The sequence below is a fragment of the Gossypium hirsutum genome, chromosome A11 (genome assembly GCF_007990345.1).
Source record: "Gossypium hirsutum isolate 1008001.06 chromosome A11, Gossypium_hirsutum_v2.1, whole genome shotgun sequence".
In the NCBI taxonomy this organism is placed as follows: domain Eukaryota; kingdom Viridiplantae; phylum Streptophyta; class Magnoliopsida; order Malvales; family Malvaceae; genus Gossypium; species Gossypium hirsutum.
In genome coordinates, this window is record NC_053434.1 from 23,567,128 (window position 1) to 23,585,699 (window position 18,572).

General features: G+C 37.9%; 1 protein-coding gene across 1 annotated transcript; it reads left to right on the plus strand.

The window, feature by feature from the left end:
• The first annotated feature begins 4,116 nt into the window (after positions 1-4,116).
• Positions 4,117-12,128, plus strand: LOC107958308 (uncharacterized). The gene is made up of 7 exons (XM_016894033.1): positions 4,117-4,209; positions 4,426-4,711; positions 4,802-5,373; positions 5,419-5,745; positions 5,842-6,446; positions 6,689-6,824; positions 12,009-12,128. Exons 1-7 carry the CDS (start codon positions 4,117-4,119, stop codon positions 12,126-12,128), a joined length of 2,139 nt encoding a protein of 712 aa, XP_016749522.1.
• Positions 12,129-18,572: the final 6,444 nt, after the last annotated feature.

Here is an 18,572-nt window from a genome sequence, read left to right on the forward strand (position 1 = left end):
AAATTTCTTTAAATTTCTGACATTAAAGACATTTGATAATCAATTAGGTACCAATTTTTTGGGCGTCACGAGGGTGCTAATCCTTCCTCGTACGTAACCGACTCCCGAACCCGTTCTTTTATTTCATGGACCAGAACTAATGATTTTAAAACAAAATGTTTTAAAGGTGATCCAATCACACCTAAAAAGATTGGTGGCGACTCCCGTTTTCGTTTTTTTAAAATCGATTCCCATTTTCCAAAACTCGATTTAAAAATGGTCTCGACAGCTTGGCAACTCCGCTGGGGACTAATAAGAGAGTCAAGCCGTGTAATTGATTATCTCTTGTCTTAATGTCGGAAATTAAAAATTTTAAAATTTAATCCTCTTTGCATTACATGTGTTTGTATTATTGCATGTATTGCTATATTCCGATACGCATTGCATTTGCATGACCGTTGTGGTCATACCTTTAAGTGGGAGTGAGAAACTACGCCTTCGTGAGCTTTTCGCCTTCGTGCAGGATAGTGGATCACTTTCGGAATACATCCATACTTATGGTTTCGTGAGATTTTCATCTCCGTGTAGCCATAGGGAAATGTATTCCCCTTAACCGGACCCGATTCAAATGAGCCTAGAATGGGTGAGAATCGAGGAATCTGCTGGTTCAGGTACTTAAACTTTAGAACCAACCTCATATCGAAAGATCGTATGAGCCCAACTTAGTTAGGTTTAAATTTTAGATATTACCCTTATAAGTTATCGTTGAAATTTATTGATATCATATTGACTATTTCTTTTCTTTTGTTTGCATGTCATTTCGCATTTACAAAGATATCGATTCACAATCAGTTTCTAAGTTAGTAAGTTTTATTATGGAGAACAGACTTCTTGATAGAGTGGAAGGCAACGCTAACGTCCATAGATGGTCTGAGCAAACTCAACTAGAAAAGGGGGACAGTATAACTATGGGATATGTGTTGGAGCTATCAGATTATACTCGTATTAATGTCACACAGAATAATCTCCAAGAGCTTAAGGAAATTTGGGATCAGTGGGGCAATGAGACCAAACAGTTATTCTATGATAGTTACAGAGACTTACCTTACTTGCTCGATGTTTAGGTAGATGAGCACTTGTTCCAAGCCCTTGCTCAGTTTTGGAACCCAGCCTACAGTTGTTTCACTTTTGGGGAAGTAGACTTGGTACCTACCGTGGAGGAGTACACTGCCTTACTTCGTTGTCCCAGGTTTCAGAGTGATAGGATCTATTCTCGAGCTGCTTGTGTCCCTACCTTTTGGAAGAAATTAATGACTATTACGGGGATGAGCGAGCAGTGGATCACGACCAGAATTAAAGAGAAGGGTGAGTGCAAGTGCATTTCGTGGGATGCTTTAAAAGATCTGATTTTGACACACCCCGATGAGACGAAGAAGGTAGATGTTTTTGCCTTAAGTTTGTATGGACTGATGGTTTTCCCTAGGGCTTTGGGATATGTGGACGCGGCAACCAGGGATCTTTTTCATCGACTTAGTAAAAAGGTCACTTCCGTCCCTATATTTTGGCGGAGACATTCAGGTCCTTAGGTGCATGTAGGAGGGCTGGTGCCGGCAGGTTTGTTGGTTGTACTCAGTTACTTTTAGCTTGGTTCTACAGTCACTTCTGATTGATAGATAGGGTGGTTTGTCGGGTCTTTTTCGAGGATTACTCCCCGTTGAAGGACATAGCAGCTTCAACTAGGAGAGTTGATGTTCTTGAAAAAATTGGACAGCGCTACTTCAGAACCTGCAGTCAAAGGATGTGGAGTGGAGGGCTCTATGGATGATTCCTGGTGAGATTCTTTACCGATACGGAAGTTTTGATTGGGTTCCTTTATTGGGAATTTGGGGTGCCATTAGTTATACCCCTTTGCTCGTACTGAGGCAGCATGGATTGAGACAGTTTGAACCAGCGACTCAGGGGTTGGCTCAAAGTGAGTTCGTATACAGAGGAGCCGATTACAAGAGGAAGGTTAGTGAAGTTCCTAGTGCTTGGAAAAAGACTTGTCGATTGAAAGGAGTAGCTATTAGTCCTGCAACCACACCGGAATACATTGAATGGAGAGGCAGAAGGGTTAACGATAATATCCCTAAGCCAAGTATGGAAGGAGCTCGACCGATGGAAGAATATTTGCAAGTAAGGCCCTCAGAGTCAGAAATTATGAAGCAGGAGTTCGAGAGAAAGAACTTGGAGTTCGAGAAGAGGATAGAAAAGCTCGAAGAGGAAAAGATGTACTTGAGTTTGGATGTAGATGTTCAAAAGATGGAGCTCGAGAAAGAGAGAAAACAAAAGAGGAAGATTGAGGAAGATCGAGATGATCTAAAGGAGCATTACAAAAGGGCACAAGTATCCTTGAGGAGAGCGAGAGTAGGAGGATCTTCGAATCAGTTGCAAAAGGAGGTCCAAGAGGAAAAGGCTAGGGCCGAGTATTGGGAGAGGAAGTTCCAAGAGATGCAGGTATAGAATTTGGCATTAGAGGAAGAAAATAAAGGGTTGAAAACTAAGGTAATTGAGCTTGAAAGATCCCTGCATTGGCACCAAAACCATAATTCTAAAGTCGTGTTAAAAGAGCTAAAAAGTAAGGTTGAGGATTTAGAGGTAGCATTGCATGACAGTGAGCTCCGAGTTGAGCAGCTCAAGGCGCAAGAAGATTATCTGAAGGGAGAGCTACATCAGGCTAGAGGACAGGTCAGAGAAAGGGATCATGTCATTGGAGAGGCCATAGCCCAGATTCGAGAGGTTGCTGAGTATGTGCAAGACTTGGCAATTAGAGCTGATGTATTGAGTCTGATGTATTCATCATCGTCAGATGTAGGACGAGAGTTAGCCTTTTTATTAGATAGAGTTAAAGCTTTGGGCCTTAGGGCAAAAGCGTATTTGTAATCCTCTTATATGTAAAGATATTCTTTTTCTAAATAAAATTTTCTAAATGAAGTTGAACCAGAATCGATATTCTTTTTGCATTCATGCATTTGCATCTCATAACATTTCATCACATCATTTGCATTCAAAGTTATAGAAAGACCCTAATTAGTTAAAATTTACTCTCAAAAGGTAGAAGAGAAAATCTGGAAATCACACATCCTTACGGCACTCGTACTAAAACTAAGAGCATGGATCAAAGGTTCGAACAATTACAAAAAGATATGCAAGACCAAATGCAAGAGTAGTTGGCCAAAATGCAGAATGAAATGAGGGAGCAAATGCTAGAAGCTCAGAGGAACATGATGGCTGAAATAGCTCAGCTGTTGAGAGCCATAGATAAAGGAAAAGCTCCCATGGCGATCACTAAAGAGGAGAATGAAGGTCCTCCTCTGGGTTTTACTCCGCCTCATGTGTCTCTGCAAACCGAGGCACCTCCTAGAAGGCCATCTGTTACTGTGAGGCCTCAACATGGGCCAGTGGACGCTGGAATCCCCGTAAATTTCCCATCTGGGATGGGAAATAATTTGGGTGATAGCTCGATCAACCCTATTACTCCTGATCTAGATTTAATGGAGAAGGAAAAAATGGCCACTGAATCCTCAAAACAATTGGAAGATCGTTACAGGTGGTTAGAGGAGAAGTTTAGGGTTTTGGAAGGCGCTGGCAATTATCATAGGATGGATGCAAAAGACTTAAGTTTGGTCCCAGATTTGGTGCTTCCTCATAAATTTAAGATGCCAGAGTTTGAAAAGTACAATGGAACTACTTGCCCAGAGTCACATAACAATGTTCTTTAGAAGAATGACTGGATATGTGAACAATGATCAATTATTGATCCATTGTTTTCAGGACAGCCTAGTAGGAGCAGCGGCTAGGTGGTACAATTAGTTGAGCCATGCAAGAATTGGTTCATGGAGAGATCTGGCACAGGCCTTCATACAACAGTACAACCACGTGACTGATATGACGCCAGATAGGATCACACTTCAAAACATGGAGAAAAAGCCTAATAAAAATTTTAGGCAATATGCACAACGATGGAGGGAGGTGGCAATGTAAGTACAACCACCATTGTTAGAAAAGGAAATGACCATGTTATTTATTAATACTTTGAAGGCGCCATTCATCACACATATGATTGGAAGTACTACGAAAAGTTTCGCGAATATAGTTATGGCGGGTGGGATGATTGAAAATGCCGTGAGGGGCGGAAAAATTGAAGGGGAAGTGGCTAAAAGATCGACCCCAAGGAGAAAAGACAATGAGGTGAATAACATGAACAGTTTCAACTCTAGGAAAATCACAGTTGGACAACCTAAAGCAGCTACGGGTGAGCAACTAAGTACTCAAAGATAGGAATCGGGTACAAGACAGAATTCGGAGAGGATGCAATTCACTCCTATCCTTCTGACATATCGTGAGCTTTATCAAAGCTTATACGATGCACATGCCATTGCTCCCTTTCATTTAAAACCATTGCAGCCACCATACCCTAAATGGTATGATGCAAATGCTAAATGCGAATATCACGCGGGAATATCGGGGCATTCAATTGAAAACTACACTGGGTTCAAGAAGGTTGTGGAGAGGCTCATCAAAATGGGGGTGGTGAAATTTGATAGTACCCCTAATACTGAAAATTCGTTACCAGATCATGGCAATCAAGGAGTGAATGCCATCGATAAAATAAAGAAAGGAAATGTCAAGGAAGATATTGCTGAGGTGAAGACACCTATGAAAGTAATATGGGAGGAGATGATGAAAAGAGGTATGCTGACCTCTAGAAGAGGAGGAGAAGAAATGGAAAACCATTGTGAATTCCATAGAAAGGTGGGTCATATGATCTAAAATTGCAAAGAGTTCAAGGCTATGGTACAAGGCCTTATGGTTAACAAAGAACTACAAGTTTCTGAGGGTAGTTCTTGTGAAAGACAAATATGTGTGCTGGAGAATGAACGACAAGAAACCCACCGACTGAGAATTATTATTTCTTTGCCAGGGAATAATGAGGCGATGTCGCAAACTGGGCCCAAAATAGTCATTCATAAACCCAATCCTTTCCCTTACAATGATGATAGGAGCGTGCCATGGAGCTATGACTGCAATATAACAATACCTGAGGGGGAGAGTATAGCTAGCGCGGCTAGAGGCGCACAAAATAAAGGTTCCCATACACGAAGTGGGAAACGTTATGACAGGGGGAACATCAGAGTGGAGCCTGCAAAGACGAAAGATGTCGAGGTTGAAAGGGAAAAGGAGACTGAAGTATCCATCAATGAGCCAGTAAAGGAAGAAGAAGCTAAGGAGTTTCTAAAATTCCTGAAACATAGCGAGTATAACATGGTCGAGCAGTTGCGCAAGCAACCGGCACGTATATCAGTGTTAGCCCTACTCCTGAGTTCAGAGGTGCATCGGGATGCGTTGTTAAAGGTGCTTAACGAAACGTATGTCACCCATGACATATCCGTTAACTAGCTGGACCGGTTAGTAAACAACATCAATGCTGATAATTTTATCTACTTCAATGGTGATGAAATTCCACCCGGGGGCATAGGGTCAACCAAGGCCTTGCATATCACTACTCGGTGCAAGGGATACACGCTTTCAAGTGTACTTGTTGATAATGGGTCTGCTTTGAATGTCCTTCCATTATCCACATTAAACAGATTACCTATTGACAGTTCGCATATGAAGACATGTCACAATGTAGTGAGAGCCTTTGATGGAACTGAAAGGAAAGTGATGGGACGAATTGACATCCCTCTAGAGATTGGAGCGAATACATATGAAGTTGATTTCTTGGTGATGGATATCAAGCCCTCCTATAATTGTTTGTTGGGGAGACCATGGATACACTCGGCAGGAGCGGTGCTCTCCTCACTACACCAAAAATTGAAGTTAGTGATAGATGGACGCTTAATAACCATCAATGCGGAGGAGGACATCATAGCGGTAGTCACCAGCAGGGTCCCTTATGTTGAGGCCAATGAAGAGGCTATTGAGTTTTCTTTCCGCTCTTTAGAAGTCATTAATTCCACCTTCATTTTGGAAAGAAGTGAGGTGCCGGTACCCAAAATGTCTAGAGCCACGAGGATGGCCCTGCAAATGATGATGGGGAAGGGAGCATTGCCAGGAAAAGGGTTAGGAAGACAGTTGCAAGGAGGGGTTCAAATCCCAAAACTGTTTGAGAAGAAAGATCGATTTGGTTTGGGTTTCAGACTAGACCATAAGCACAAGAGGCAGGAGATTGAGAAGCATCAAGTAAGAAGAAATACGAGTCTAAACGGAAGAGAAGTGGAGTGGGAGCCGATGACATTCTCACCTATATCCAAATCCTTTAAGTCAGGAGGATTACTGGTAGAAGAAAGTCATCAAATCAATGCTGTACACAATAAGGGATGGGAGCAAGGAAACCTCAAAGGCATTTGCCCTTACGAATCGGGGAGTTCTCTGAACAATTGGACTGCGGAAGACCTTCCTGTTGTCTTTAGGAATTTTTCAGAGTAATTCTCGAAACATGTTTGTTACTCTAGGGCCTAGGAGTAGTAAGATTACGTTTGTGAAAAGAGGCCTATGTTCATCTATAATTATTTAAATAAAACATAACTTTTAAACGAGTATTATTTCATTTTTAATCGACCAATATTCCTTTAAATTCTGGCAATTCTTATTCTTTTATTCATAGCACATAAACAATCATTCTTAGATTCATTCATTCTTTGTATATTCTTTCATACCCTCACAGGTCCCTAGATATCAATGATTTGAGCGCTGATACTACAGCTCCTAATTTCTCTAGCGAGCAAGACACGTGTTTAGAGGAACCTCAGGATTTTGAAGATGTTCAAGATTGTGATGTATCTCTTGATCTGTTAAGAATGGTAAAGCAAGAGGAGAAACAAATCATGCCACATGAGAAAGAGGCAATAGAGAATATAGCCCTAGAGGAAGGGAAGGAGTTGAAAATCGAAACCCTAATTAGCGAGGACACAAGGCATGGTCTGGTTGAGTTGCTTCGAGAGTTCAAGGATATCTTTGTCTAGTCATATCAAGATATGCCCGGATTGAGTACTGATATTGTGGTACATCATCTTCCGATAAGACAGGATTGTAAGCCAGTCCAATAGAAGTTGTAAAGAATGAGGCCAGATATCGTTTTGAAAATAAAGGATGAAGTCAAGAAGCAGTTTGATGCAGGCTTCTTGCAAAAAGCAAAGTACTCTGAATGGGTGGCTAACATTGTGCCTGTTCCTAAGAAGGATGGGAAGGTACGAATGTGTGTTGATTACAGAGATCTGAACAAAGCAAGCCCAAAAGATAATTTTCCTTTACCATATATTGACACTTTAGTAGACAACACAGCGGGATATTCGTTGTTCTCCTTTATGGATGGGTTCTCAGGATACAATCAGATAAGGATGCATCCAGAGGACATGGATAAAACCACATTCATAACCTTATGGGGGACATTTTGCTACAAAGTAATGCCGTTTGGATTAAAGAACGCAGGGGCAACATACCAACGGGCCATGGTAAACTTATTCCACAACATGATGCATAAGGATATTGAGATATACGTTGATGATATGATTGCCAAGTCATGTACAGAAAAAGAGCACATTGAGGTCTTGAGAAGATTGTTTGTGAGGTTGAGAAAATTTCAGTTGAAACTCAATCCAGTAAAATGTACCTTTGGAGCCAGATCAGGAAAGTTGTTAGGCTTCGTAGTCAGTGAAAAGGGAATTGAAGTCGATTCAGACAAGGTCAGAGCCATACGAGAATTACCTCCACCACGTACTCAGAAAGAAGTTTGAGGATTCCTAGGAAGGTTGAATTACATTGCTCGATTCATTTCACAATTAACCGAGAAATGTGATCCCATCTTTCGCCTCCTCAGAAGGCACAATCAAGGTACTGGGGATGAGGAATGCCAGAATGCTTTTGAAAAGGTCAAGCAGTATTTGTTGAATGCTCCGGTACTATCTCCACCTAGTCCAGATAAACCATTAATATTGTACTTGTCAATGTTCAGTAATTCTATAAGATGTGTGCTCGGCCAGCATGACGAGTCAGGGAAAAGGGAAAAGGCAATTTATTATCTTAGTAAGAAATTCACTGACTGTGAGATGAGATATTCACCAATTTAAAAGTTGTGTTGTGCACTGATTTGGACAACTCGGAGATTAAGATAGTACATGCTATACCATACCACTTGGCTCATCTCAAAGCTTGATCCATTGAAATACATGATGGAGTCAACGGCTTTAAATGGGAGAATGGCGAGATGGCAAATTTTACTTTCAGAGTTTGATATAGTCTACATAAGTCAGAAGGCTATAAAAGGAAGTACGGTAGCAGATTTCTTGGCCAGTAGGGATCTAGAGGATTATGAGCCATTAAACTTCGATTTTCCAAATGAGGAGTTGATGTGTATAGCAACGACTGAAAATTCTTCTTGGAAACTCAATTTTGATAGGGCTTCTAATGCAGTCGGAAATGGAATTGGGGCAGTCTTGGTATCTCCGAATGGCGATCATTATCCTTTTACGTGCAAGTTGGACTTTGATTGCACGAACAATATGGCTGAATATGAAGCATGCATCATGGGACTTCAAGCAGCCATAGAGCGAAGTATAAAAACTTTAGAAGTATATAGAGATTCGGCATTGGTTGTTTATCAGCTTAGAGGCGAATGGGAGACAAGGGACCCTAAATTAATTAGTTATCAAAAGGTAGTTTCGAGGTTACTTGAGGAGTTTGATAGCATCACTTTCAATTATCTCCCACGAGATGAAAATCAGATGGCAGATGCTTTAGCAGCCTTGGCCTCAATGATCAAGGCGAATAAAGAAGGAGAAATGAAGCCAATTCAAATGAGTGTTTACGAGGCTCCAGCTCATTGTTGTAACATTGAGGGGGAAGGAAATGACAATAACCCCTGGTATCAAGATATATTGCGATATGAGAGAGATCGTAAATACCCTGAACAGGCCAGTGAAAATGACAAACGAACTTTGAGGAGGTTAGCTTGTGACTATGTTTTAGATGGGGATGTCCTGTACAAGAGACGGAAAGACCAAGTACTTTTGAGATGTGTCGATGCTGTGGAAGCTAAGCTAATTTTAGAAGAAGTTCATGAAGGTGTATACGGGACACATGCAAATGGGTTCACGATGGCAAGGTAAATTATAAGGTTTGGCTATTATTGGGCCACTATGGAAGGGGACTGTATCAACTACACCAAGAAATGCCATAAGTGCCAGATTTATGGGGATAAAATTCATGTACCACCTTCACCTTTGCATGTTATGACTTCTCCATGGCCCTTTTCTATGTGAGGCATGGATTTTATTGGACCAATATCACCGAAAGCTTCAAATGGACATCGGTTTATCTTCGTGGTAATTGACTACTTTACAAAGTGGGTAGAGACCGCCTCTTATGCGAATGTTACTAAGTCAGCAATGAGTCGATTCTTGAAGAAGGAGATCATTTGTCGATATGGAATGCTTGAGAAGATCATATCTGATAATGCATTGAACTTAAATAACAAAATGATAGCAAAGGTTTGCAACCAGTACAAAATCAAGCATCACAATTCTTCTCCCTATCGTCCAAAAATAAATGGAGCAGTAGAAGCTGCCAACAAGAATATTAAGAAAATAGTTGGGAAGATGACTGAGACCTATAGATATTGGCATGAGAAGTTGCCATTTGCACTCTTAGCCTATCGAACATCTGTCAGAACCTCTACTGGGCCAAGTTCATTATGGAAGCAGTATTACCTATTGAAGTAGAAATACCTTCTCTTCGAATTTTGACGGAGGTAAAATTAGATGAAGCTGAGTGGGTTCAATCTCGGTATGACCAGTTGAACTTGATTGAGGAAAAGAGGCTACAAGCCATTCGACATGGTCAGATGTATCAGAAGCGAATGATGCAAGCTTATGACAAGAAAGTCTGACTAAGAGAATTCTAGGAGGGAGACCTCGTACTGAAAAAGATCCTTCCTATTCAAAAGGATTTTAGAGGAAAATGGATGCCAAATTGGGAAGGGCCGTATGTCGTGAAGAAAGTTTTCTTCGGTGGTGCATTAATCTTAGCGGAAATGGATGGGAAAAGTTTACCCAATCCAGTGAACTCGAACTCAGTTAAAAAATACTTTGTCTAAAGAAGAAGAAAATCTAAAGTGAAAACTCGCAAAGGGCGCCTTGAGATTTAAAAAAAACGGAGAGGCCAATGTGAAAACCCGCAAAGGGCACCTTGTGACCAAAGGGGTTTTGAGTTAAAAACCCGAAAGGGCAGCTCAAATTTTGAAGAGTACACAATGATCTTGCTACAAAGAGCGAAGAATGCTGTAAATTGGGGCATCAGCAGAGTACTTGGGATCTTTTAAACATATGTTGAACTCAAGAAAGACTTCATGGAGCTGGTGTATAGACGCTCAAGCAGCGATATCTAGAGGATCTAACTACTATCTTGTTGGCTATCTTTAGATTCTATTTCTTCTAAAAGATAGGCTAGCAGATTGATTCCCTTTTGTATCTTTTTGATAATTCATTCAAATCCAATTATTCTTAAAAGTTTATTCATATTCTATTATTCTTTAAGTATGTTGCATTGAAATAATAATAGATGAATTAAATATGTTCACAACGAGGTTTTGCACATTACTCTGGAATTCCTAGATAATACAAGAGACTAAAACAAGACAATTGTTCGAGAAATTCGCGTAAGCAAGGGATGAAATAACTTGTGGAATTCCTTTCTTTCAGTCCAAAAGGAAAATAGACAAAACCAATAATTCAGTTCTTACAGACATCCTCAGCGGATCATAGCATTGGAGGACGGCTTACAAGCTGAGCATGAATAAAGCTTTGAAAAAAGAGACAAATGAAGGAATGAATGATGACGTCTAGGATAGGGGTCATATTCACAACATTTTGCATCATAACATGTTTAATTAGGAACATTCGACTCACTTCAAGCATAGCATCCTAAATTATCAGGCATAATCATTTTACAGGAAACGGTGCGCTTTAAAACCCAAAACAGTAGGATAACAGGCTGCAGCGTAGCGGATCTGACCATTCTCAGGGCAGATCCAATATGACAGATCTTATCTCTCTGTATTCGGCGGGGAGCAGATCGAAGACATAACTGATTTGGCTTTCACGTGTTTATGATGAATCAAATCCAAGATGATTTGTCGTCTCTATATTGTCAGAAAACAAATCGAAGTCTGGCATTTCCACTTTGATGGAAGGCAGACACATAGCAAATCTCACCTTCTGATGTTTACACTGAAGCAGATCCAAGATGACAGATCTTATCTCTCTGTATTCGGCGGGGAGCAGATCGAAGATATAGCTGATTTGGCTTTCACGTGTTTACGATGAAGCAAATCTAAGATGATTTGTCGTCTTTGTATTGTCAGAGAACAAATCAAAGTCTGGCATTTCCACTTTGATGGAAGGCAGACACATAGCAGATCTCACCTTCAGATGTTTACACTGAAGCAGATCCAAGATGACAGATCTTATCTCTCTATATTCGGCGGGGAGCAGATCGAAGATATAGTTGATTTGGCTTTCACATGTTTACAATAAAGCAAATCTAAGATGATTTGTCGTCTCTGTATCTGTCAGAGAATAAATCGAAGTCTGGCATTTCCACTTTGATGGAAGGCAAACACATAGCAGATCTTACCTTCAGATGTTTACACTGAAGCAGATCCAAGATGACAGGTCTTATCTCTCTGTATTCAGCGGGGAGCAGATCGAAGATATAGCTGATTTGGCTTTCACATGTTTACGATGAAGCAAATCTAAGATGATTTGTCATCTCTGTATTGTCAGAGAACAAATCGAAGTCTAGCATCTCCACATTCAATGGGGAATAGATACATGGCAGATCTGATCTTCAGACGATTAAACTGAAGCAAGATCTAAGATGATTTGGCATCCTTGTGCTTACAAGGAACAAATTGAAGACATAGCTGATTTGGCTTTCACGTGCTTACGATGAAACAAATCTAAGATAATTTGGCATCTCTGTATTGTCAGAGAATCAATCTAAGAAGCAAATTTGATGTCCCTGTGTTCGGCGGAGAGCAGATCGAAGATATCGACATGACAGTCAAGAAGATTGAAGACTATGATCGGTCAAATTTGGTCTTTCTATGAGTCTTTGCTCGATTCCTGTTATACAGCAATGAATAGAGAGGGCAGCTGTAATAGCCCAAATTTGACCGGGCTGAAAGCAAAAAATAAAAATTAAAAATGTCCATTTAAAAAGTCCAAATTACAATATCCTACCCAGCAGACCCACTGCTACTACCCAGCAACCCAAATAGACCCAATAACCCCATAGCCCGTTACAGTGACCCAATACACCAATACAGTCATGGCCTAAATTCTTAGCAGGCCCAATGAACCCCAAACACACATCAAACCCTAAGGTTTCTTCCCTCCTCGCGTCGCAAGGAGTTTCTAGAAGCTTCGGGCACTTCAAACGGCGTGACCTTTCATCTCAATCGTCGCCACCAAGCACGCCGTGACTTCTCGACTCTGTCATCAATCGTCGCGCCACCATCAACGCGCAAGATACGCCAGAATCTGGCGTTGGTTCCATCAGCGTGCAAGCATCAGTGATTAAGCGAGATTCTCTTGGGTTACCTGCAAACAAAAGGAAGCTAAAAAGATTTCAGCAGATCAATCAAAGATATGATACAACAGACAAGAAATGGAAAGAAATTTTTGATTTATTTCCAGTTTATGTAATCACAATAGTGGCTATAAAAGCTCGAAATCAAACATTGTAAAGGACCGGATTTTTGAAAATAGAAATATACTTATATATTTGATTCAAAGAGAAATACAAACAGTTTCCAAAAGGTGATTTAATCGTGTACCTTGTTTTTATTTTAGCATGCATACATAAATTGTTCTAAGCAGAAATTGCTGAGGTTTTACAAAAGAAAGAAAGTTACCTATATTCGTTTGAAAGAGGAAGGGTTTTTAAACCTCCGACCACCGTGCGTGGCGGCGCGTAGGCGCGTGGGGACTGATGGACGGAGACTCCACAGAACTCTAATGACCGGCCCCTAATCCTCTTCAGAGGATTTTTTTGTTTTTTTTTCTAAAACGATATTTCAAATGCTTTTTAGGCCTTAGTTTTGGATTATATAGCCCTAACAAAGCGACATCGTTTTAGCTTAGCCTAATAAGCTTAAAACGACAACGTTTTGAAGCCCCAGGATCCGCGTGTTGACCCGTTTACCCGGGGAGGATCCGGGTGTTTGAGAATTGGGCTAATCGCTCATTTAGTCCTCCTATTTTTTTATTATTCATAATTTCATTAATATTTATTTGTAATTTAGCCTTAATGTTTCAATTCCATTTCAATTTAACCCTCACAGTGTTTTAAAACCATATTAAGGGAAACGACGCCGTTTTGGGAATAGGGCAATTTGCCCAATGAGTCCCTTTCGTTTTACGCGCGTTTTAAATGGGGCCTTAATTCATTTTTATTTCTTTTAAATCCATCTCGTAATTTTGCTGCACCTTCAATTTAGCCCTATATGTTTTTATTATTATTCTATATATATTTTTTTATATGTAAATATTGTTTTATTTTTTAACCCTACTTTTATATTATATACTATAAGATTATTTTATCATATATTATTATTATTTATTGTACATTATTTTTCACAAATTATTATTATTATCATTATTTTTATATATTATTAATATATTTTGCTTGTATTATATATTTATTAATTATTTATATATATATTATCCTTACACATATACTTTCGTTATTTTATATTATATCTATTATAATTTTTATTTCCAATATATTCAAATTATATTTTATTATATAACGTTTATTATTTTTATTCTATATTACTTATTATTTTTTATATAAGTTATGTATATTATATATTATCTATTATATTATTTACTATTCATTATATTACTTAAAATTTTAAAATTTGTAAATTGAATTACATTTCTATCTCATATTATACACATATTAAATTATTAATTATTAATTTATTATGTATTATTTTATTTTAAAATGTTATTTATATATTATGTGTTATTTTATAAATTCTTTTACATACTTTTTTTATATATTTTTTAAAAAAACCAATATATTTTATCATTCTTTTATAAATATTTTGTTATTATGTTTTATATATTGTATAGCAAATACTATTTTAAGATTATTATTAAAAATTATGTCATTATTTGTGTCATATGTATATTTTGTTAACAATAACTCATTTCATTTTATATATCATGTGTTATATGTTATTTTATATTTGTTATTTGATATTACATTTCATGAACATGAACATTGATATTGTAATATTATTTTTTTTTGTATATCATGCATTATTTAATTATTACTTTACATGTTTGTATATTTTGTTTATTCATTTTCAATACATGCTATATATATCTTTGTATGCATATTATTAATAGTCCCCTAACATATATACATCATTTTAAAAAAATAAGGCCCCAAAGTTTTCAAAAAATAAAAAGGCAATGCTCGGTGTTTGGAAGCTTCGAGAAAAGCAGTGCCCTAACTTATTGGGTTGCGACTTTTCTCGTTGAGTTCGAATAGTCAAGTACCCTTCTAAGTTTTTAAGATTTTCAAAATACGAGCAACTGTCTTGGAATTTCAAAGCGTTGTGTCCTAACTTATTGGATGTGGCGATTTGACGTTTCGAGATAGGGATTTTCAAAAGGTTAACTTAGCGTCAATGTTTTGATACGAGTGAACCCAAATTTTCAGAATCAAAGTATTTTAAAGAGGATTACATCTTAAATTTCTTTAAATTTCCGACATTAAAGACATTTGATAATCAATTAGGTACCAATTTTTTGGGCGTTACGAGGGTGCTAATCCTTCCTCGTACGTAACCGACTCCCAAACCCGTTCTTTTATTTCGTGGACCAGAACTAATGATTTTAAAACAAAATGTTTTAAAGGTGATCCAATCACACTTAAAAAGATTGGTGGCGACTCCCGTTTTCGTTTTTTTAGTTAGTAGCAGTAGTTCGATTTTGAAAATTCACTATAAATTATGGAAATCGAATTAGAGGTTGAGTAAGATATGGAATGAAATCCTATTGAATCTAGTTTCACATAGAAGAAAAGGTGTAAGAAAAAGACTTTCATATTAGGAGATACTTGAATTTTTGTGAGATAAGATCAGAGTGATTTCGAGCTCCCATTTTTTGACTTTGGAAAATCATTAAAAATTGTAAAAAGAATATTATGGGTTATAATTTATATTCCTAAAATACTTAATGAGTCTATTTTTAAAAGAAACAAATGAGACCATCATTCGAATCTCGTATGAGGAGATAATTAATTTTTAGTTAAGAGGGGTCAAAACTGTTGAATAGCAAAATATGGGGAGAATTTAAAGAATAAAATGTACTTATTGGCTAGACCAAAAATTTTGAAACTTTTATGGTAGGATTATTTTGAGTCTAGTTTTAGGAACAATTAGCGGATCTTAATTTGGAGTTTCGTAGCTCAAGATATTAATAATATAGTGACTATGACTCGAGTGGACAGCTTTGATGTGAATATAAGTAAATAATGGAATTTTTGTGTAATTATTCCGTAAACTTCGGTAACATCTTGTAAACCTGTTCCAGTGATGGATATGGGTTAGGGGTGTACATTTATTGGTATCAGAGCTTTGGTTTAGTCGATTCTCGGAACAAATGTGATGTGTAAAGTGTTTAGAAATGCATTCCATATAAATCTGTGATAGTGTGATGTGAATGATCCGATCTAACTACTAATTTTTGTCATAGATTGTAAAGATGTCTGATAGATCCGAGAGTGCTGGTCAAAAAGAGGAAGTTAATAGTAGAATATAGACTTTTGAGTAGGGAACAAGTGGTAATGTTCCGATTTCTTTGATGAGAGAGGAAAAACTTAAAAATATGATTTACGGGTTAATGAATCAGTGGTGTCGTGAAACAATACAGGGAAGAAGTCAGGCACAACAACCTCCTCCTCCCCTTATTATACCACTAGTTACAACCTCGGTTGCTCCTCCTTTAATAGATGAATCTAGCAAAAGAACACTGATTGAGAAACTCAGAAAGTTCGGAGCTAAAGAATTTCGAGGGAGATCGGACAATGATCCAGTTAAAGCAGAGTATTGGTTAAAGAGTTTGGAGAGAGTTTTTAAACAGATGATGTGTTCTTCGGAGGACTATCTAAGGTGTGCAGTTTCACTATTGAAAGAAGAAGCGTATAATTGGTAGGAAACTATTGAGGCAGTGGTACCTGCAAATAAACTTACCTGGGAATTCTTCCAAAACAAGTTTAAAAAGAAGTATGTGGGAAAGAGATATTTAGATAAGAAAAAGAGGGAATTTCTTGATCTTCGACAAGGGAATAAACCAGTGGCCTAATCTGAAAGAGAATTTGTGTATCTTAGTAGATATGCTTGGGATGTTGTATCGACAGAGGAAGAAATGTGCATTAGATTCGAAGAAAGGCTTAATAACGAAATCAGAATGATGATTGTAGGCACAGAGATTCGAGAATTTGTGGTTCTGTCTGATCGAGCTCAAAAGATGGAAGAAGTATATAACAGAAAGATGCAAAGCGAAAGAAGAGGTAAAGAGGTATACAAAAGAAGTTTCTCTAGATTAACTTTGACTTTTCCGGCTAAAAAGTTCAGAGATGATTCTAGTCGACTTGTTACAATTCTGGAACGATCGAATAAAAGCAAAACAACTCAATGAGATGTCGGAGTAACTAATAAACCAGCAGCTAGTACTAGTAGTATGGAAAATATTTCGAGACCTAGATGCAAAAATTATGGTAGATTTCGTATTGGTGAATGTTGGGGAAAAACCGGAGCTTGTTATAGATGTGGTGGAACTGATCATTTTATTCGGGACTGTCCTCAATTGTTAAAAGAAGATAGAGAACAAGGTGAGAAGTAAGCAAATACTCCTCAAAAAAGTAAACGTTCAGGTCAAACCAGTGCTACTGGGATTGCTCGTTCGGGAACGAGAGATACTACAGCCCGATCAGAAACAAGAGCACCTGCACGTATATATGCTATTCGGGCAAGGGAAGAAGCTTCTGCTCCAGATGTGATAACTGGTAATTTCTAGCTTTTTAATGATCCTGTGTATGCTTTAATTGATCCTGGATCTACGTATTCATATATTTGCACTGCATTAGTGTTAGAAAAGAAAATTACTGTTGAGTCCACTACCTTGATGTACAAGTCACTAATCCACTCGGGCAAAGTGTGTTAGTTAATTTAATATGCCGGAATTGTCCACTGAAAATAAAAGACTGTGAATTCTCTGCTGATTTAATATTGTTACCTTTTCAAGAATTTGATGTTATTCTTGGAATGAATTGGTTGATTAAACACAATGCCATAGTGAATTGTAGAGAAAAATGGATTGATTTAAAATGTCAGACAAGGGAAATAGTTTCAACTGAGTTTGGAGATAAAAAGAATGATGTCAGAATTTTTTCAGCCTTTGTAGCTCAGAAATTGATTCAGAAGGGTAATGAAGCATTTTTAGCTTATATTCTTGATACTCGGGGTTCTAAGTTGAAGATGGAACAATTGCCAGTTGTTAATGAGTTTACTGATGTGTTTCCTGAGGAATTACCTGGTTGAATTCATAATTGATGTAATTCCAGGTATAGCTCCGATATCAATAACACCGTATAGAATGGCACTGGCTGAGTTAAAAGAGTTGAAGACATAGTTGCAAGAGTTATTGGATAAAGGGTTCATCAGACCGAGTACATCACCTTGGGGCGCACCTGTCTTATTTGTGAAAAAGAAAAATGGCTCGTTGCGATTGTGTATTGATTACAGATAGTTGAACAAGGTAACAATTAAAAATAAATATCCATTACCTCGTATTGATGATTTGTTTGATCAACTGAAAGGTGCTGCAGTGTTCTCAAAGATAGACCTTAGATCTGGGTATTATCAGTTGAAGGTTAAATAGTGTGATGTGCCAAAGACTGCTTTTCGAACTTGGTATGGTCACTACGAATTTTTAGTAATGCCTTTTGGTTTAACAAATGCCCCTGCTGCATTTATGGATTTAATAAATCGAATTTCTTAGCCTTATTTGGATAGATTTGTGGTAGTATTTATTGATGACATATTGATCTATTCAAAGACAGAATCCAAACATGCACAACACTTGAGAATTGTACTACAGACTTTGAGAGAAAAGCAGCTGTATGCAAAATTTAATAAATGTGAGTTTTGGCTTCATGAGGTTGGATTTCTGGGTCATATTGTATCAGCTGAAGGAATTCGTGTAGATCCAAGTAAAGTTTCAGCAATGGTGAATTGGAAAACACCAAAGAATGTAACTGAAGTGCGAAGTTTTCTAGGATTAGCAGGATACTATCGTCGTTTTGTAAAGAATTTTTCCATGATTGCTTCACCAATGACTTGCTTATTACAGAAGAATGTTGAGTTTGTGTGGTCTGATGAATGTCAGCAAAGCTTTGATCAGTTAAAGAAAATGTTAACAGAAGCTCCAGTCTTGATTCAAGTAGAATCAAGTATACCGTATGTTGTGTACAGT